General features: G+C 42.6%; 2 protein-coding genes across 3 annotated transcripts in view; both read right to left on the minus strand.

Moving 5' to 3' along the window:
- Window positions 1–1459: 1459 nt before the first annotated feature.
- Window positions 1460–2946, minus strand: olig3 (oligodendrocyte transcription factor 3). Its single transcript, XM_072436848.1, has one exon. It carries the CDS (start codon window positions 2764–2766, stop codon window positions 1972–1974), a length of 795 nt encoding a protein of 264 aa, XP_072292949.1. The 5' UTR covers window positions 2767–2946; the 3' UTR covers window positions 1460–1971.
- Window positions 2947–18824: 15878 nt separating this feature from the next.
- The window catches only part of LOC140351539 (uncharacterized), a 12178-nt gene continuing 8812 nt past the window's right edge, over window positions 18825–22190 (minus strand). Inside the window, exons 2-3 of one of the 2 annotated variants that reach the window (XM_072437389.1) lie at window positions 20104–20207; window positions 18825–19628 (exon numbers count right to left, since the gene is read on the minus strand). In XM_072437389.1, the coding sequence (XP_072293490.1) occupies window positions 18839–19594 (756 nt within the window). In that variant the 5' untranslated portion in view covers window positions 19595–19628; window positions 20104–20207 and the 3' untranslated portion in view covers window positions 18825–18838. The remainder of the gene's footprint in view (window positions 19629–20103; window positions 20208–22190) is intronic. The other variant, XM_072437390.1, reaches the window with a different exon arrangement.

Genomic DNA, 22190 nt, shown 5'->3' on the forward strand with positions numbered 1-22190 from the left:
GTCAAAAAAATATTACACAAACCATCTCCATAAGTTACTATAATTATAAAAACAGCGGGACCTGTTTGGTTAATGCTGTTGTTTTGGATTGGACAAACATCCACATTTCATTGATTATATTGCAACTTCCCAATGGGTCAAATGCTGCTAAGAAAACAAATTAAAAGATTGATTTAGTAAACAGCTGCCAATTAAATGCAACAACATCCACCCTTTTTTATAATCTTCTGAGTGACAGACATTTCTTTTACACCATCCCGCTTTCAGTCGGCTCTGAAATCTCCTCATTTACATGTGCTCAGTGCTCGTGGTGCTGGTGTCAGCCTGAAACACGGTGCTCACTGACAGCAGTTGTCTTTGCTTAACTTGGCTCCTAATTAGCCAGAATTAAGAAGTATTTCTGCACCCATTGAAGAGTCCATTTCCTTTGAAAGCCGGGCATAATAAACCTTAAGTAATTACCCAGGCTCATGACTATTAACTCACAAACTACCAGCTTCCCTTGACAACATCCGTGTCAGTGTTGTGCGCTTAAAAGGCCATTGCAGCTTCCCAGCTATTTACATCCCATCTGGCTGTTCGCGCGCTCTGTGCTCATTCCTAAAGACAAAAAGAGAAGTGCGAAGTCTTTCAGCGCTGCTCCAACTCAGACACAAACACACACCGAGCTCCCAATAAGTTTCAAAAGGCTTCGTTCTGTTTTAATCCGTGCTCATTTACACATTGGCCGAGGCCGCGGCGGTGGTCTGAATATCTGGTGCAGTTTAGAAACCTGTAATCCCGTGCGCCTCGCGCTCTGATGTCTTTCCCTCAGCTGGTCCCCCGTGAACAATTAACTTGTAATCTCCACAAACATACATTCTGTCTGTACAGAGATGAGAAAAGCGAGCACCCAAGGGACACGGCGCGCAACAAACCGCTCGGGTGCGCAGGGACCTGTTCAGCTGCGCTCCATTAGCGCGTGCGCGGGGCCCTCTGCGCTTCATTGTTTACCTTTTACCAAACAGTGTCTTACAGATATGACAATGTCTCTAGCTATGAACCCACGAGTGCTGCGGGGATAGGCTTACTGAAGGCCAATATATTTCAATAGGCGTCTTCCTAAACATTTGTCGGCCTATAGGCCTATTACCTTTTTATAAACGGTACAATGACCATAAAGCAAACAAAATATGTGCTGTGTTTTTAGAATTAATATTTATCTTCATATACCTACCTTTATTTTTGTGAATAGTTTTGTTCTGTTGGACGTGACTGTAAAATGCATATTCAGGCCTGTACAATTTATTTGGACTTCGTAAACTTGCAGAGAAAATATATACAAAGCAATAATATATTGTTAGTTGTAATTGGTGGGCTATTTAATTTTGGTCTAATTTGCTAAATGTGTAAGCGGGTGAAACACGTGAGGGCAATGTAGAAAGATGCTGCAGGAAAGAAAGAGAAACTCAGAAATATATGGTCTTAATCTGGATTTTATTGAAATATTTCCATGAGCTTGTAATAATAAATATCATTATTCATCAACAATGTACAAAAATAAACACACTGGTTTCTGGCATAAGAAATTCTGTGAAGCAAACGGCCATGCTGCGGTCAGTGCTGTTTTAACATGCCGAAAAGATTGAGCGCAGTGACGCAGACAACACACAAATGATACAGTAAGTCCTTGGTACAAGGCACAGTGCACTCTTCGTTTTCACAAAATGATAATGAAATAAAGAAGTCCATGCAGCAGAGTCAAGTGCCACTGCGTAACACAAGACACAACTCAACACCAGGTCCACCTTTTACCTCTGGCAAAACGATAAGTCCTTGTTACAAGGAAAAATAAAGTTCCTCTTTTAGTCAAATCAAGAAAACATACACAGCATGCAGCGATGCCCAGACACTCTCTATAATACAACATATGTACATGTTCTATATAAACTTTATACAGTGTTTGACATAGTCTCTGTCTGACATAGTGCGTTATTTCATGCTGTCCTTAATGCTGTCGGCCGTGAGCCTCGTGAGGCCGCTGGATGAGATGGGGATGTGCGGTGGAGGCTGGCAGATGGAGCAGGGGCACGGCAGTCCTGCCCAGTGATGGAAGCCTGGGCCCAGGGGCAGCGCGGTAGGAACAGGCGAGCCCTTCATCAGGTGCGGGGGTCTCATAGAGCCCAGCCCGGGAAGAGAGCCAGGCAGAGACCCGGAGGCAGAGGTGGAGAGCAGCGGGTGAACCTGATGCGCCGCTGCCGCCGCTGCTACAGCTGCCGCCACGGGCCCTCCCGAGTGGCCCCCAGAATGGGGTCCCCCCACTGTCCCGCAGTGGAAGGCCGAGTGTTGCCCACCGTAGATCTCTCCCACGAGCCGCTTCATTTCGTCCAAGGAGCTCGTGAGCATCAGGATGTAGTTCCGCGCGAGGAGGAGTGTGGCGATCTTTGACAGCTTCCGCACCGAGGGCCCGTGCGCGTAGGGCATCACCTCACGCAGCCCGTCCATGGCCAGGTTCAGGTCGTGCATGCGTTTGCGCTCTCGGCCGTTGATTTTGAGTCGTAGTTGGTACATCTCCTCTTCAGTGACCTGCTTCTTCAGCTTGTATTTACTGCTGTTCTTGTCCCCGGAGCGCAGGTGTTCTGGGGTCATCTTGTGGCGCTCGCTGTTTGACGTGGAGGACACGGAGGAAGCCACGTGGAGGTGCGGGAGATGGTGGTGCTCGCGTAAGAACATGTCATCCATGTCCGGGGAAGATGCTCTGCTGCTCGCGCTGGAGTCGGAATTCATTTTATGTGCGCGTGGGCCGGGGTCCTCCCTCTCTCTCCTGACTCTCTCTCCTCTGTCCGTGCGGAGTACAGCTCAACTGTCCTGTGCGCGTCTCAATGTGTGACTGTGCAGCAAAGCTCCTTCACAGGCTATTTATACGCGCGCAGGCTCCGAGCTTTCCTATTCGGCCGTGGGTGGAAGAGTTGCCGGGGAAGGGGCGGTGAGCTGGGACTGTCCCATTCACTGCCATTCTCAGTGCACGGTCGGGGGCGCAGCGCCTCTGTTCCCCGCGCACTGCGTTCTTCTTTCTTTTCCCTTTTTCTTTCAAACGTAAATACATTTTGATGTAACTTTAGGGTTCTTTTTCGTGCACAAACTTATAAATATATTTATATTTTGTTGTCTTATATTAGCTTATAGGCTGTTAGCCTAACAATTTCTCTTTTGGACGCATGAACGGTCAGTTGTCTTTCATTTTATTATTCTATTCTGTTTACTTCTTTTGGATTAAACTATTGAATATAAAATTGGCTTTGAGAGAGCTGTGAAAATAAAATACTATAACACGTTTTATGCCCAGTATAGGCTACTTCTGTATTGGCCTATATGCTAAACAAAACAATAGGCCTTACAAAAAATATCTGAACAAATTTGCTGCTGGGCTGGTTCTCCCCGCTGAGGCTCCTAGGCGGGAGCAGTGGTCCAGTGGTCCGCAGGGAGAGGCAGATGCTCCGGGGCTAGCGGCGGCACCGCACACCCATGTGCTAATAATGATAATAATAAGAATAATAAGAATAAGAAGAATAAGAAGAATAAGAAGAATAAGAAGAATAAGAAGAATAGTAATATAATAAGAACATTAATAATTAGCAATACTAATAATGTTATGATTATTATTATTATAATGATTATCATTATTAAACTATTACTACAAGTAGTAGACTATTCTAGTCAATGAAAATAAAGCCATACAGTAAAACAATATTATTGTTCAAAAGCCCTCAGCATTTACTAGCATTTTTACTTGACTAAAAAAAAAAAAACTTTGGTGACATATTCAGACAATAATCAGTGCAGTACATGAATTAAGACTTAAAACACAACACTTAAGGTCTTTTAGTATTGTTCCAGTGCCTGCTCTCTCTCTCCACTCCAGATTGGTTTTGTGGTGATGCTGGAGAGAAGAAGGCCTTAACAAAAACATGTGGACAAACTCTGACCACCAGCAGCTCCATATCCCTCATCCCTCCTCCATCTTCCTGCTCCAAACCCCCAGAAAAACTGTCACAGATTATTATCCACCAATGAGAACCCCCGAGTTGAAGCATTAAAAACCTGCATTCACGTTTCTTATTGTTGGTCCAGCAAAAGAGTCTTGCTCATAAAGGTGCGGCGAAAGTCTTTGCTCTCTCTTGGTGGCATTAGAAAGTGTAAAGCTTTGAATACCAATTGGTTGAACTGGACATATGTGAATCCGCTGTAAACCAGCTAATCCTGTCCCCAAGTGTTTCTTTGTGTTGGAGGGGGCTTCCCCACACACACAGAGAAAGTGTTCCTAATCCCGCCAAAGTGCAGGGCTAATGTGGGAAGGAGACTGAGGTGACATAGGACCAACATGTGTCTCTGAGGGAATGTATGAGTCTGGATGGCTGTTCAGTTCTATTGGAATTGGTACAAAAATGACTAAAAGGATTGTTTTAAGAATTGATTTATTATTTTTGAATGTCTTCTTTCAGATATTTGATTTATATTTTTTAATCTCAAATCAGAGAATAAGGACATGTATTTTTACCTTAATTTGTGACATGTTTCAGCATGATATTATAGCAGCTGCTGTTCTAAAGGACACGCACTGCAGATTGTTTTCAGCTTTGGCATTGATTTTAGAACGATGTATTTGGGCCTCAAAACTCCTGCCATGAACACAATAAATGGATACCTTTATTGTGTTCTGAACTAACTGAACCAAAAGTATAGCTGACATTTAAAGAATGGTTAAAATTACATTAAGACTTATTTGACCAATTTAATAGACTTTGGACCAAATAACTATGCCAGACTACATGATTAAGTATGTAAAAATGTTCTGATCTGTGTTCTTTTATTTTACTTTTTAATTTTTTATAAATTAAAAGTAACTAAACTCATAGTAAACCACATTTGAAAATGCTGTGTTGTGTTGTTTACACGCGTAGAAGTTTTGTAAAAAGGGCAAACTCAGAAAATGTTTTTTTGAAAGTCACTGTACTTTGTCTTCCAAATACAAATATCAATTGATAAACTAACACACTTCACCAGCAGATTTTGATCAGATTCCTTTTGTGCATAAATTGATCAATATCCACAACGCACACATCAAACATCAGATTGAATTATTGGGTTATCTGATAATTGTTTTTATCAAATTCTTTTTCTGGCCATGATAATTTGGATTATCATCAAAACATTTGAATCAAATCATTTTGCCTTCAAATTTGAGTGCAGGGTTTTTTCTCCTCTGCCTCAGACTGGAAGCTCTCCTACAGAAGTGGGCTCTCTCAGTTTTCCAGACGGCCAACGGTCAGTCTGCAAAGTTCACAGTGTTAACAGAGATGTGCTCCTTTAGATCAGACACTCGCAGCAGCAGCAGCAGAGGCAGTCTCTCTGGTGGGTGGGCCAGGCCTAATGAGCCTAGCGCAGTACAGAAGAAACGAGGTGTTCCCTGGCGCACAGTGAGGGCCCGGAGAGCACCCTGCTGGCTGTAGTGTACAGAGAGAAGGGAGGAGAGAAGTAAAGAGGTGATACAATGTACGCTGCAGGAACACTCAGTGCCATGGCTGAAGGTTGCTCCACACTGATACAGTGACCCCAGACATGAAAACCCTTTGTCTGTCACCATGTTGTAAAGCTATACAGCCTAATACCAATCATCATCATAACCCTTTCCCCTTAAACTCTTTCCCCTTGCATAATAAGTTGCACTTCCATCCAAACCACCAAGAAATTGCATTAAAAAATACTTATTTTGGAGAGAACAAAAAAAAAAACACAGACAAATTATATGTGAATAAATAAATAGTGACAGGAGCGGTGTTTGCATTGCCGGCAGTAAGTCAGACCTGTTCCCAGTGCATGTTGGTTTACGCAAGGGCTGCCCTTTGTCACCGGTTCTGTTCATTGTTTTTATGGACAACATTTCTAGGCGCAGTCAGGGGTCGGAGGGTGTCCGGTTTGGGGACCACAGGATCTCATCTCTGCTGTTTGCAGACGATGTTGTCCTGATGGCTCCATCAAACCCGGACCTGCAACATGCACTGGGACGGTTTGCAGCCGAGTGTGAAGCGGCTGGGATGAGAATCAGCACCTCCAAATCCGAGGCCATGGTTCTCGACCGGAAAAAGGTGGCTTGCCTTCTCCAGGTGGGTGGAGAGTCCTTGCCCCAAGTGGAGGAGTTCAAGTATCTCGGGGTCTTGTTCACGAGGGAGGGAAGGATGGAGCGTGAGATCGACAGGCGGACCGTTGTGGTGAAGAAGGAGCTGAGTCGAAAGGCAAAGCTCTAGATTTACCGGTCGGTCTACGCTCCTCCTGCCCTCAAGATTGAGGATACAAGCGGTCAAAATGAGTTTCCACGGCCGGGTGGCTGAGAAGCTCAGTCACATGAAGGGAGCTCGGAGTAGAGCCGCTGCTCCTCCACGTCGAGAGGAGCCAGCTGAGGTGACTCGGGCATCTGTTCCGGATGCCTCCTGGGCGCCTCCCTGGGGAGGTGTTTCGGGCATGTCCCACCGGGAAGAGGCCCCGGGGAAGACACAGGACACGCTGGAGGGACTATGTCTCTCGGCTGGCCTGGGAACGCCTCGGGGATCCCCCGGAGGAGCTCGGGGAGGTGTCTGGGGAGAGGGGAGTCCCTGCTTAGACTGCTGCCCCCGTGACCCACCCCCGAATAAGCGGAAGAAGCTGGATAAATAAATAGTAATTTTCGTTTCTGAAAATCCGGAAAGAAATGTTGAATGAAATGAAAGTAAAAGTACATGGTAATAAGAGCATAAAGTTTCACATTTCACATTTGAATGGCAGATGGAGGACATTAAAGTGAAGCTACGTAAAAGCCTCAGCCTCATTAAAAGTATTTTTAGGCCCATTCTTCTTTGAACTAAGTTTGCCTAAAAGTAGATATCAATAAGATTTGTGTCTTTCTCTTCTCTGTCAGCAAAGTAAACAAACCTTCAAATTACGGGAAGCCTTTAATCAGAAGGATGATCAAACCATGAAATCCTGTTAACCACAGAGCTAAGGAGCATGAATATGGCGAGACTAATTAATATTTGTGAGTCTGTTTTGTTCCTGGGAAGACATTGGGCTTAATTAGGCAAAAACAAGTCAAACCAATGTTTTGATAATTCTAAAGCACACCTTCATATCATGTTTTAATGCAGTCACCACTTTTAAAAGACAAGTGTGTGAAACATTTTGATTACGAGATTGGAATATGTTTAAAAATCATTTTAAACTCAAATATCTTCCTCCACCTTTGACAAACCTCTTAAGTTCAGTCTATACTCGATACTCAACATAAAATGTAGAAAGCTTTTATAGCTGGCAGTTTGTGTTAGCTTACATATTATACGTGTATTATCAACCTATTAACTTTACTTTATCATCAGAAAATTGTATTTTTTCAAACTTCCTATAATTGATCTGTTCTTTTCCTCTGTATCTACCTCTGTATCTACCTGCGTCAATGAAATTTCCCCATGTGGGACAATAAAGGAATATCTTATCTTATCTTATCTTATTTCATAAAGCTGGTCACATTACAGTATTTTTACTGTGTTTTTTTTTTTTTTCTTCTCACAATAATCGCAACACTAACAGGCCATGCTTAGCTTCCACCTCGAGCATTGAGAGTGTGAGTGTTTGGTGGTGGTGGTGGTGGTAAGAGCGGCCAATGTCGCAGATTGGCAGCCTCGCTCCCATCAGTCTGCCCCAGGGCAGCTGTTGAGCTCAAATTACCAGGAGAATTGGGTTTATGGATTACTTTTTAGTAATCTTCAATTAGATATAAGGGGTACAAAAGCCCGCTGGCTAGCTACTGTGTCTCAAAGCTAGTCATAACTTTTATTCAAATGCAAATATTGAATAAACAAACAAACAAAAATTAAAGTTGAATCTGCCCATTTTTTATGTGAAGATCATGTCAGTTTGTTACTTTCATTTATTTGATTTTTATATTTACTGTGCCCTAAAGTATTAGTTATTAATTAGCATTAGGATTGAGATACACTTGCCTTTCCAAACACAGAAGTGTCCTGTGGTGAAGCTAGTTTTATTCATACTTTTTGAGCCAGGGACAATGCATTATATACATTAACTTTATCATGTTATAAGTGTTTAATTTATCTTTAACATGTCAGTGACATCAACCTGCATCTTACTGTAACTGCCTGATCTGACAGAATATATTGATTTTAGAGGGAAAAAACGAATAAAGTTAGAACAGGAGTCTGCACAGACTAGGGTCTGCACTTCTGTATGAATATGAACTAATATGATCTTTGTCCTGATTAAGTGGGTTTTTCTAGTTATACTGAGTTGAATTAGCAGAAATAGTAGAAGTAGCAGAATCCCTGGACGGTTATCTTGTCCTGTTATCACAAAGTCTGGGAGCAAAATATGGCTCTAGGTGTTTACAAGATAGAAAGAAGTAATGCAAAGACCAAAAATAGCTGATATGTTGCTCTTTAATTTGGTTCACATTTTACATTTCTGTTGTTTCTGAGACAGAGACAGGAACGTATAAATTATGACTCTCCTACTTTAATTGTCTCTCCTGGTGACTTTCTTCTTGAGTTTGTCTCTTTACTCTTCTTCTTATAGCAATCTTCTGATGAAATTAGGCACAGTAAAATGCATTTTGTTGCACACAATTCTGTAAAGGTTACACTAAAGACCATATGTCACTTGTAACCTTGATACTCCAACAGTTGAGTGGTAACCTACTACTTACCCACTCTGTGTCACTGTCCCCCTGTCCCCCCTGGCTTACACCACACATGTTTAATCTCTCCAAACACACAAACAGGCGGCTTGTATGGGGACCCCTGCCTCATTTTCTGGTCATGTGCACCCATTGCTCATGGCCAAAGCAGACACAAAGTGACACAGCCAGTAGAATGAGCAGGAGAGGAGGCGAGGAGCTGAGAGGAGAGGCGCAGGGAGGTGGCCGATTGTCCCGAGCTGAATGAGATGGTTAAAAGGAGAAGCAAAAGCTGGTGCTGGATTGAAGCTATGGCTGTGGTTTGCTTGTGGCATAAGTGAGTATTAGTTTCTTAGAGTGACAGTGATACAATAATAAAGGAGCTATGAGTCATGACAGATGATAGGCCAACTATGATACAAGCACACACCCTGACACCGAACCCTTATGGAACAAGGGTACTAATGATAAGAGATATGAAGATGATTGATTAACAAGGTAAAGGATTACACACAAGTAAAGCCAAGTATATACTGAACTACATGTGACCGACAGACTAAATGATGCTGCAATGAACTGTGATAGGTTGACAACTTACCTTATATCACATCTGAATTAGGGAATTCGTTGACTGTGGTCAGACTACTTTTGTCCCAAAATTTTATCAGACATATATTTTTTTATTAGCTCCGCATTTTGTTTATAAGAGATCTTCTACTGAGAGGGTTTTTCAAACTTCCTATAAGTGATCTGTTCTTTTCCTCTGTATCTACCTCTGTATCTACCTGCGTTGCAACAATGAAATTTCCCCATGTGGGACAATAAAGGATTATCTTATCTTATCTTATTTAGCTGCTGCAAAGTTGCCGATATTCTTACAGTGGTCCATACCATACATGATTTACATCAACAATGGAAAAAATAATATACAAACAAGCAGATGTACAGTGTCATTGAATGTGACATCTCAAAAGCAGCAATTAATTAATTAATTAATTAATTCATGTGACCTACGTCAAACTTACTATGCAGTGCATTTCATAAAATACAGTTCATGTAACCTTTTACAAATTCTTTATTTTCCATTTTAATGACATTTTTCGGCATATAATTCCAGTCGTATGGCTCGACACGTTCTGGCTATTGGCTGTGTAAATCCACATTTTAATGCATGTAGATGAATAAGAATGTAAATGTTTTGGATGAAGAATCCTTTAAAAATATATATCTATTAGATACATTTGTATGACTTATTTTATATTAACTGTTTAGGATGTTTTGTATAGTAGAGACATCCCAACACAACACGGGCACCACCATATTGTATAATTTAAAGTCTGCTGATATCTTTTATTTTGACTCAGACCATTGGGCAATAATCAAGATGGTCTAGAACTAAAACTTGAGTTATTTTTTTCCTGATTGTTTTTGCTGCAAGTATTTTTACACATCTGCTAATAATCGATATAGCCTTGTCCATTCTATTGATAATGTTGCCTATATGTTTGATCCACAATATGTATTTATTTGCCAAATTACAGCAAGGCAAAGGCATCCTCCTGATTGAACATACATAGAATATTTCTCACAGTATATCAATATATCCTTGTTTGTTTATCACACTTTCAAGAGTAAATGCTAGTTAACTAGACTTTTAATTCTTGAAATATATTTATTTGAATTGAGTTATTAATACACAATTATGAAGGTCACTGGATTGCTCCAACTAAATCAAAAAACTTCCATTGATCATTGCTGGAGCCTGTCCAAATTGAAATCTTTTTGAGAATAGAAGATAAATGCTACATAAAAATTAATTTCCTGCATATTTTAGCGCTCCACCAGAAAGTTTATGGCCGAGGAATGGAACTGACAAAAGAACTTTATCAAACAGTCCATCTCCTGTTCCCATCGTGTATTTATGAACTGGCTGTTGGAGTCATGCACCTTCCTGTACAGCGTATGTGTGTTTTGACCACAAGCAGCCGTAATAAAAAGCACAGCAGCACAAGCCACATTTTTCAAGTTTGTTTGACGTATTTAAAATGCTAATAACCAGTTTATTATGTGCTACATCAAATGCAAATGTTCTGTTTTACTGCTGCAAAGTTGGAGGCGATGCTAGCATTTGCATATCTTATGTCTTTCTCCTTAGCATGCACGCAGGAGCCGGGGTAGCGGGCAGACTCCCAATAAATAACATTAACAGGCACATTAGATAAACAAGCTCCCAATGATGCGACGATTAGCTGGGAACGCGGATCCGGTTGTCCTTTAAATTCAGGTGTTTGACATAGCAGCATATGGTCTCCCCAAATCAAAACAACGCCCGCCTTATCCGTGAGCAGACGGATAAAAAACAAACAACTTAACTGCGAGCGCTTTACGACGTTGAGGAAATTCTGAAGAAAATTTCCCTCTTTGGGACCAACTGGCGACTGCTGCTTTTGTATGTGTGTGTTTGTTTTTTTATGGACACAGTTAAAATAATAGTTCAGACTTTTGTAATGTTATGCTCTGCCCAGAGTCATTATCTCTATGGAAGGCGATTCAGAAACACGGCAGTATATGAAGTCCATAAATGCAGCTATGTATTGCAGTTAAAGCAGAGCAGCCTGTCAAAGCAGCAGTGCATGATGGGAATGCAGTGGGTACAGAGACACATCCCTCACACTGTGCAGCATGTTGGTAGTCGTTGGCGTTGTATTAGCTTTAACCTCCAGAACTTTATACACAAGTTAAGTGAAACATTTCAGTTCAGATGAAACAATGGCATGATGCAGTTTTCTAATTAATTTCATTTAATCAGTTTTACGACCCAGACTCACCGTTTGTTGAGTATATTTATATAAAAAATCAAGACGCTTCAAACCAAAAGTAATTTTTAACCTTTATACTGCTCTGATTTCTATGATGGATCACACATGGACGAACATTATACCAACTTCCATTCCACAAACCTCTTTAACTGAGGCCAGACAAATTTAACAGAAAAGTATGAAACAAATAAGAGCCTGTCCTTGAATGACCTTTGAAATTATAGAGGGGACAAAGTATTTTGTATTTTGCTGAAATCACTTGAATTGCTCTTATGTAATCACTGCTTATAGAAAATATGTGATTTAGATTTCATAACAAAGAATATAGTAATATTTATTTTAATTTAAACAAGTATGTTATACTTTCCTTCAGTTACTTCTTAGTTCCCATGTTAATATTTTTACTCCTGATTATTTAGATTCCACAGCCTCACTCAACTCCATCAAATGTTATGACTTAAAATGTGTGACAATGTTTGTTTGTCCCTGTTTATTCTCACTGCACATAAACTGAGTGTTAGTTCAAAATGTTCAAGTATTAGCTACTGCTGTCTTCTGCACTCCTCTGCTTCCTCGCGCCTGCACCATAATCTCAAGACCCTCTCTCTCGCTGCTAATCCGCTCCATAGCCGTGAAAACAGTCCATGAGAGAGAACTGACCCATTCTAATAGGCCCGGGCCACCACCCACAAACTGCAGCCCTGGAGGGTCTGCTCTAACGCACACACCAAAACACACGCCGCGCCTCATCTGGGCTTAGTGTACGTTGTAAGAGGTCGTGATCAGCTGGAGAGAGAAGCATTGTCCACAGCCCCATTATTAGCCTGATTTGGCCTTAACAGCACTTCCATAAGAGACGGTGGAGGAGCGCCGCTGAGGAGAGAATAACAGGTCAGGATGGGGCGGCACACATACTCATCTGGTGCTGGGACAGAGGGCTTAATCGGCTTGCCTTGGCCTCAGAAAAAAAACGATCTTCAAAAAGTTTAAATGGCTTGAATTTAATGTATTCATTTATTTACTTTGATTTGAGTACATTTTGAATAGGCAATGTGTCAAGTGAAGTATTATTCTACTTTTAATATGCCTATATAATTTTGTTTTGACAGATGAAGAATGGGAACACATACTAACTCTCAATGGAGGACCACAAAATCACATTTGGAAAGAATTCTGTTGGAAAAATGTATCACGGTATATTACAACACCAAAGTTCCCACTATTCACAAGGAAATACTGGCAGCTGGAGAAACTGTGGTTGCCAAGTGGTTCATCATTATCTGTGTGTTGGGACACAAAGATATCACTACAGAGCACTACAGATTGTTTTCAGTATTGACGTCCCACTGGACTTCAGAACTATGTATTTGGGCCTCAGAATGCTTTCCATGGACACAACAAATGGATATTGTTGGAGCATTCTTCTGGTGTCCACAAAACATACAATGCACAGACAAATCTTACCTCACTGCTGTTCTCTGAGCAAGTAGAAAGTATCAAGGTGGGAGCTCTATTAAAAAGTGGATTTTTGTTGTTTATGAAAATTAGAATATTGAGTATAATGTCAATAGTAAAAAATATTAACAAACTAGCAACAAAAGAGATTTTAAAAAATGGCAGAAACTTGTTTTGTAAATGTAAGGTTAGAAAATGATAAGCCTGTGCCATATTTTAGCCTCAATCATTATATGTTTTGTATGTTCTAGCACTTTTCTTTCCATAGACAGTTTGTGCAAATAATAGAACAATAAAATAAGGATGAGCCACGACTCTTTTCTGCACACTTAAGTGTGCTTTATACTTCTGTCTGTTTACTCAACATTTATGGTGAAGCAATGTAGATCCACTGAGGCCCAGTAGCCTCTCTGGTCAGCATGAGCTGGGGACAGATTTGAACCATTAACCTTTTTCTCGACTGACCATGAAGGTCCGCACCAATAGTGAGTTAATACTTGCTTTTTAACATGTGATTGCTTCCTCTTTCATTAGGCCACAGTGAACAAGTCAGAGATTTGGTCTGACCCCGCAGTGCGGTTTGGCATATGTTGTTACTGTGATGTGATATATTACATTTTTAAGGAACGCAGAAATGTAACTTCTGCAAATGTTGTAAAAAATACATGTCATTAAATTACAAACTGGCAGAATAATTGTTTAGTTATTTGCACCACAAAAAACAATGCTTGGGATGAGAGTGTAACCTTCCTCTGGAGCGCTTGACACATTTTAATACAAGGAGCACGTTGAAAGTGAAAAACCCACAGACATGACTGGGTAACCGCTTCAAATATGTGCAGCTGTTTGCAGTGTTGTGGAGATGTTATTGCCCTTTTTTGTTGGTGTTATGTCATTTTAGCTGGTTTAAACAACTGATTTGTTCTTTCCCTGTATTTAAATGTATTTAGTAAAACATACAAGCACATAGCCTATTTTATTTGGTTCTACAAATAAAGGTCTCCTCAAATAATGAAGTTATTTTATCATTGAGGCAGTAGTAGTGAAATATTACATTTGAACAAACTAACTACTAATGTGTAACTTCCCAACACTGCTACTCAGGGCCGGCCCAAGCCTTCAGGGGGCCCTAAGCGAAAACATTTTTGGGGGCCCCTCACCACGTCATCAGAATCAGTTTTATTGCCATTGTCAGTGAACAATTCACATATGGGAACTTTCTTCAACGCAAACAAAGTTCACCAAAACTCCAGGGCATCTGTTTGCCAGTTAGTTTATTCTCAACACCTCACAAGCTCAAATATTGATAACTTAAATCCCACAATGCAACTTGGTATTCCGCTGACATCACCTCTACTCCCTGTACAAATAACACACGTCCCAGATATGTTTTTGGGCGTATTTGTGGGCGTTAAGGGTCTACAGCCACATTAGCACATTAGTTTAAACTAATGAACAGGGGGGGTCTGGGGGCCCTCCCCCAGAGATTTTCAGACCTTTTTTGGGTTTTCTGCTGCATTTTAATGTGGTCCAGCCGGCTAAAGTAAGAGTAAAATGTTGAGGTTGTAATGCTGTAAAATGATGATGTGATGAAACTGTGCCAGGAGAAAATGATTAAAGCCAGTTATTAATACATTAGTGTACTTAATTACTCAATAAAATATTGGCTATGAAAAATACTTATGGTCAAATTGATTCATTTTAACTGAAAATGTAAAAGTATTAGTTATCCTTACTAATTTATCTTTTACAGCTCCCAACTGTTCCTTCTTGCTAAAGTGACAAAACAAGTTATATTAAATTAAACAAATGGCATAAGCATTGCTTGATTAACAATTGACACTGATAAAACAAACATGTTATTCCCAGAGAATGAACAGAACGAGAAGTGAAGGTCCAAACCTCGCTATAGTGAAGAGACTGCGTTTCTGCAGCTTTGCCACTTTTATATAAAAATATATAGTATTATTCTATAACAGACGTAATCATAATATGTCTGGTTATTTTTCACTATCAATTTATTATAATTTATAACAAATAGTCTAATGATGCTTTTTAAATAAATTGAAATGTTTTATTGCTCTATTAAAAGTGAATTACAATATAAATGTTTGTTCTGATCTGAACGTCACACACTGGACTCCTGCATGAAACAATGCTGCGATGTGATTGGCTGATGGACCTTACGTGCATAAACCTTTACGTTCCTCTTATTGCACTTTAAGAAGTCAAAGTAAAACAGACATCACGAGTCACGATTGATCTCACACATGGTGATGTGAGAGAGAGGGACGCAAACTCAAACCGCTCATCTCTGACTGAGGCTGCACAGGGGCCCGGGACAGGGGCCCGGGACAGGGGCCCGGGACAGGGGCCCGGGACAGGGGCCCGGGACAGGGGCCCGGGACAGGGGCCCGGGACAGGGGCCCGGGACAGGGGCCGCACACTGTTCACTCCAAAGTCTCACATCAGAGGTTCTGGACGAGACGGCGCTCGTCCGGACCGGATCTCCGCCTCTTAGTGACCCGGGGCATAGGCGCCCCTCACCGGCCTCACCTGCAGCTGACACTACGGAGCTGGTGTAAATGTTAATCTTATTATCTTTCATTCAGACATATTATTATGCGCGGGGCAGAGCTCTCGTCGCCTCCAGCCTGAGCGAACTAACGTGACAGAATCGTGTTGTTTCAAACAGCAGCATTAACCGTCTCTTTGTAAGAGAAGTTCAATACCTGGAGAGTGTTGTTGAGTTTGCAGTTTCTTTACATCGTCAAGAAGTTTCTTCTTTCGTTTTTCGGCATCGGGGGGATATATTCCTCTGGACATGATGACCACGTTGTGTTGTGTTTATGTTTTGCTCTCGTTCTGCTCGCGCCCAATCAGCGCAGGTTTGGTGTCTCGGTTGCCAGATTGTCATTACAAATAAATGCAGTTTGTGCGTTATATGTTACCGCTGTGTGCGCTGCCGCGCCAGCAGCGCTACTACACTAGTGGCGCACGCTGCGCTTGCACTTCGCATAAAACGGGTTGCCAGATTGGGGGCCCTATTAAAGCCTCGGGGCCCTACGCGGCTGCTTAGTTCGCTTATAGGCTGGGCCGGCCCTGCTGCTACTCTGAGGTAAAAGAGCAAATGTTCACAGTCTGCCACCCACAGGCTGAACTTCATCCCTGCTCTGAAACGTCTTTGACAGGAGAGTTTATTCTGTGAAGGTGTAAGTCATTTGTAATTGAGTTTGATGTGTTTACGCGTCACCCTCCACATAATACTTTACCCTTGTAACGACACATCTATCTCTGTGCTTTACAAAAGGGAGCTGCGTTTCCATGATGTGTCTGAGCTGATTTATGCCCCCACAGTAATGAATTATACACATTCACAAAGTTGGTGGGTGAAGCCTGCCAGATCCGTGCCGCCCGCTTCTCTCCTGCTCCATCTGCACCTAAAAGACCCTGGCGGCCCGACAATGAGGTGACCGTGTCTGTGCCTGAGCCGAAGCAGAGGGGATGTAAGAAGAGGGGGGCGAGGAGGGGGACACATTAACAAGCTATAATCTCAACTGCCTTATCCATAATGCATTGTGTGGGCCAATTTACATGGTACTGGTCCCTCTGGGAGAAGGGACATCATCCATCACAGTTCTTTATTAGCTCCCTTACACACACACATTCATTACCAGCCCTCCCTCTGCCACGACTCTCCCTGCTCTGGTTTGTGGCCTGTTTTGTCATGGTGGCTATTTCAAACTGCTGCTGCCACTATAAAACAGCTCCAAACGGTTCTTTTTTGCACTCAGTGACAGTGAGCTTGGGACTTTTTTAAAGTGTAGTTTGTTTGAAGATGTGGCAGTCTCCGTGTTTGAGGTGAGATAATGGGACACAACTATGGCGCTATTAAAAGCTGTGGGGCATTTATGACAAAGTAAATCTGAAATGGAGATGAGGCTATATGTTTATGAAAAGATACGGCCATATCAGACTGACCAGACAGTCACAGTATTTCACATTGAACATATTAAACATTAGCTTTGATTTATTTAATGATAAAACGTGAACTTTAAAGTTGTTCTCGTCTTATGTGCAAATAAGGCCTGTAGTCTGTCTAAACCCTCTGAACAGGAGCTTGGCCTCATAAATGAACCATTCTAACTCAGTACAGTACGTCCCACACCACGAGATGGATGGCCGTACACGTGCGTGTGCGTGACAGTCTCGCAGACGCCTCGTGAATAAAAAGAGCTGCCATCACCATGTATATGTGGCTCCGCGGTCGGTGCGCCTTACCATACCATTAGTATCACAAATAAGTAATAATTTGCTAATGACAACATTATGTTGAGTCAGTTTAGGGGCAATTAAAGTGAGTGATATTTACATATGCCTAATGAATCACTGGGCTGGCAGTTCTAATGAATATTCATCCAGACATTTCTCCCCCGCGAGCCGCAGTTTATAAACTGAATTATGGCTGATTTGCCCTTTTAAAAATGAACATGGGCGCATCTCCCACAAGGAGACGACGAACAATAACGCTTGATTATAAAAATGTTTTAGGGCTTAACTGGCGCGGAGTAGACGGCGGCAGGGTGGTACAAGAGGCGCTCTGAGGGGTGCGTGCGTGTGCGCGTGTTGTGCGCGTGCGTGCGTGTATGTGTGCGTTGTGCGCGTGCACACACCCGCTTGCACACACGCACGCGCTTCACACAGTAGTGCGGCCTTGGCCTTGATGACTTTAGTCTACAAAACTTAACATCAAACATAGCATCGTCTTGGCTTTAGGCTTACGCCTTGGGCTCACTATGTTGATAAGAGTGACGCACACGTGGCTGACCTCTGACCTCTCAGGTGCGGGATCAACAGGCGCCATCAGCCCATGCATCAGCTCCATTCAGCACTAATGAGCCTGCGCAGCCTCAGCAGGTGCGGCTGCTTCAGAGGACTGGAGGTCCTTCCAGTCCGTCTGGAAGCAGCGATTATCACGGAAAGAATTAGATTAACAAACCATTATGTAAAATCAAAGAAAGCCGATTTTCATTGCTAATCAATTAGGAGGCTGAATGCATAATGTTTACAGCGACCAATTAGTCGATTTGTTCACATGAGGAAACGCGAGATGAAGCAAAAGGGAAAAATAATCATAGAGCAGCTGTTTATTTGTCAATACATTTTGTATTTTACGTTAAGACCTGAATTGAGCTTATTAATAAAGAACATTTTAAATGTCAACTGCATTACACATCTCCGTAGAAAAAAATATAACATTTAATTGCACGCTTCAATTTAATTAAATTAAAACATAACGGAAGGGCTCTTTTATGCATCTGTCCCAGGTCAACTTTTGTGCATTGTACTGTTCCATTAAAAAGCCTCTGCTGCCATCTTGTGGTGGACATTAGAAACTTCTTGTCTGAACTAAAAGTGCAAAATCGACACAAAAAAAAAGATTGTGGTGTTTATTGTAGCTGTAAAACATGGCCTGGCCAAGTGGTCTGCAGCTTTCTTATTTATTTATATTTTCATTTTAATCTTTTAGGGGGAAATGTACAGTCTGTTGTAAGCAACATTGTCAAAAGAAGTACTTGAAGATATATTAGTGCCTTTTACTTTTCTCTGAAACACCTTTATAGGCTGCCATCGTACAATAAAGGACATGCCTCTTGAGAAGAATATAAATAAGTTGTTGCAACATTGGCACATTGCCAGAGTAGACCACAGTAGACATTTGACATACAGTCTCACATACACAAAATGTCGGGTGAACAAGAGAAAATATTCTTGCGCAAATTCTTTTTTTTTTTTTCTGGTGAGGAAGTTGGACAGAAAAGAGGTGTATTCTGCTACTTTTTGTGTTTACAGTCTTTCAACAATGTCAGTACACAAAGCTGACATATATGGTGGACGCCTCCTCCAGGCGGGGCAGGTGGAGTTCAGGGAAAGGCAGCAGCCCATCACTGTTGATATGTGTCTGCACAGTGTAGGCTTTGACCTTTGACCCAGAGTACAGCACCGAGCTGTAGATGACTCCCAGTCTGACCTGTTCGTGGAACGCAGCGCCCATCTCTCTTCCAAGAAAGAGATCCTGGCTTTGAAGTAAATCCCCAAACTCTTTTTTTGTTTCTGTATTTAAACCATGGCGTGTGTCTGTGACCCTGTTGTGCACAAATGTGCTTAGGTCGGCTCCATTTTCTGTCTCTAGTCCAGTGTTTCGGGCCTCCTCCAGATTGGGTTTCCTCTGTAGATTAACCACAGTCAGCTTCTCCAAATGCTGCACTGCAAAATATCCATCTTGGCTCAGAGCGTCTTGAGGGGCGGCTCCTCTTGACCCACCTGTTCCACAGCGAATGAGGGTCAGATGTTTTACCACTGAGTTGTTGAGAAGCCGCACTGTGCTGGAGGCCGACGTGTACCAAACAGTGAGACGCATAACCTGAACGGCAGGGGAAGACAGCTGCAGGTCCTCACAGCTGCAGTCGGACAGCGTGGACAGGCTGCAGGGCGGGGGCTCGTGCACACAGGAGTAGTAGGACAGGCCGCTGGGGGTGACATAAGCCACACGGAGGTCCAGAGACACTGCCACCGAGAGCAGAGCACACCACAGACAGACAGGAGGGCTGAAGGCAGCCATCACTGCTGGAGGACTGTCTCACACACCATGTTGTCTACAGTGAGGGAGAAACAACAAACAGTTATGGACATGGTTGAGTTCTGTGACTCAGTGCCAAAACTGTTGCTCTTGCCACAGACTGATAACACTTTGTAACTGAAGTCCTGTGAACGGATACCACCAGATTGTCTAAGGCTTGTGTATATGGACTGGAATTTGCATGGTGGTTATTAACTACAATGGCATATAGTTCAGAAAGACGCTGGTGCCTGCAGGCTCTTACTCTGAGGATTGATTTTTGTTGTCCGTCCCAAAGGTTAGGTCTGAGTTTTAAATGTTCTGCTCCTTGTGCATGAAACCTTTTACAACAGGGAACTGGAATCATCAGTGTGTAGTTGTTTAAAAAAAATAAAAATAAAGCTAATTGATGAATCTATACTTGGAGACTTATCATGGCTAAATGAAGGTAACAGAAAAAAGAAAGATATTATGAATATGCACCCTAGGTTTCAGATTTACATTACATTTACATTTTTGAGTGTTGCTCAAGATATGAGTCCCCATACACTGCACTTAAGACAGGTCCCAACAGCCAAGAAAGGATTCAGGAGCAATTTCCTCATGGGAACAAGCGCTGAAAAACAGAGAAAGACAAGTTTCAAGTGATGATGTCTTGGTAAGAATAATTGCTACATTGTATTTAATCCAGTTTAGTTACTTCCATTGCACTTACCCATTTCTCTGACTTTGAATGAACACATTATATATAACATATAAAAATGTTATGAATAGTAGTTTATGACACTATTCGTCACCCATGGAGTACAGACATACAAGACAGTGCTAAATGATGGTATGGTATGTATCTCCTTTTCTCCTGCCGCAGAGTTGACTCCCGTCATCACTGGCATTTTTAACACCTCCTGGACTCATGCCATGTCCCAGCCTGCTTCAAATCGTACATCATTGTCCCTGTCCCCAAGAAGCCCTGGATCACTGGACTCAATGACTACAGACCTGTGGCACTGACGTCTGTAGTCATGAAATCATTTGAGCGTCTGGACCTTTCCCACCTCAAATCCTTCACCTCCCCCTGTTGGACCCCTTGCAGTTCGCCTACAGAGCAAACAGGTCTGTGGACGACACCATCAACCTGGCACTCCACTTCATCCTGCAGCATCTGGACTCCCCGGGAACCTACACCATCCTCCTGCTCTGCTCCAGGACAAGCTCAACGTGCCTGACTCCACCTGCAGGTGGATCACTGACTTCCTCACGGATCGGAGAAAGTGTGTGCGGCTGGTGAAGAATGTCTCGGTCTCAGTCACTCAGACTATCAGCACAGGAGCTCCACAGGGCTGTGCACTTCCCCCTCTGCTCTTCTCCCATGTACACAAACTGCTGCATCTTCAGCCATGACTCCGTAAAACTGATCAAGTTTGCGGACGACACCATCCTCATCGGGCTCATCTTGGCCCACCATCACGCAGGACCTCAAGTGTGAGCTCACCATCAGCTCCCTCATCAAGAAGGCCCAGCAGAGGCACGCAGGACCTCAAGTGTGAGCTCACCATCAGCTCCCTCATCAAGAAGGCCCAGCAGAGGATGTACTTCCTGCGGCAGCTGAGGAAAGCAAAGCTGCCAGCGGAGATAATGGTGCAGTTCTACACGGCCGTTATTGAGTCCATCCTCACCTCCTCCATCACCGTGTGGTACGCTGGAGCCACAGTCAGGGACAAACAGAGACTACAGTGCATTGTGCGCTCTGCTGAGAAGGTGATTGGCTGCAGACTTTTATCTCTGCAGGACCTGTATGTCTCCAGGACACGGGGACGAGCAGGTCGGATCACTGCTGACCCTTCTCACCCTGGACACTGACTATTTGAGCCCCTCTCCTCAGACAGGAGGCCACTCCCCTCAGACAGGAGGCCACTCCCCTCAGACAGGAGGCCACTCCCCTCAGACAGGAGGCCACTCCCCTCAGACAGGAGGCTACGGTCCATCTGGACCAGAACCTCCCGCCACAAGAACAGTTTCTTTCCCTCTGCCGTTGGACTTATGAACACTTAACACCTGCCACTTCACCCAATACTATTCACGCACTGTTCACTTTCTGCACTATTTCCGACTATCTGTACATTTTTGTTTAAATATCTGTGTACATACTGAGACAAGTTTATTTATTATTTTTTTACCTTATTCTATAAGTAAATAATTCATTTATGCATAGACGTTGCTAAAATTATTACTTTATAAGTCATTGTTTTATAATGCACCTAACGCAGAACTGTGTTCGATGACAATGGCAATAAACCTTTTCTGATTCTTAAGAGGTGTCAAAATATTTGAGTTGCTCGCACTCTTGAGTGAAAAGCTGTGAGGTCCTTCCCCTGCTTTTCTCATCCGCTCGTTATATCATTGCCAAGATGTGAGAAGAAGGAAGTGGACACACTGACAGCTGGATTCCATCAGTCTTTGAGGGCTGCACACAGTTAGCTTGACCAGGGTGTCTTCCTCCAGACGGCAGTCATGGATATGGCAAGAGCTTATGGTGAAGTGGCACACACACACACACACAGACACACACACACAGACACACGCACACACACACACACAC

This window comes from Eucyclogobius newberryi, unplaced genomic scaffold, assembly GCF_026437365.1.
Source record: "Eucyclogobius newberryi isolate DKJ021-1_F unplaced genomic scaffold, fEucNew1.0.hap1 SCAF_8, whole genome shotgun sequence".
NCBI lineage: Eukaryota > Metazoa > Chordata > Actinopteri > Gobiiformes > Gobiidae > Eucyclogobius > Eucyclogobius newberryi.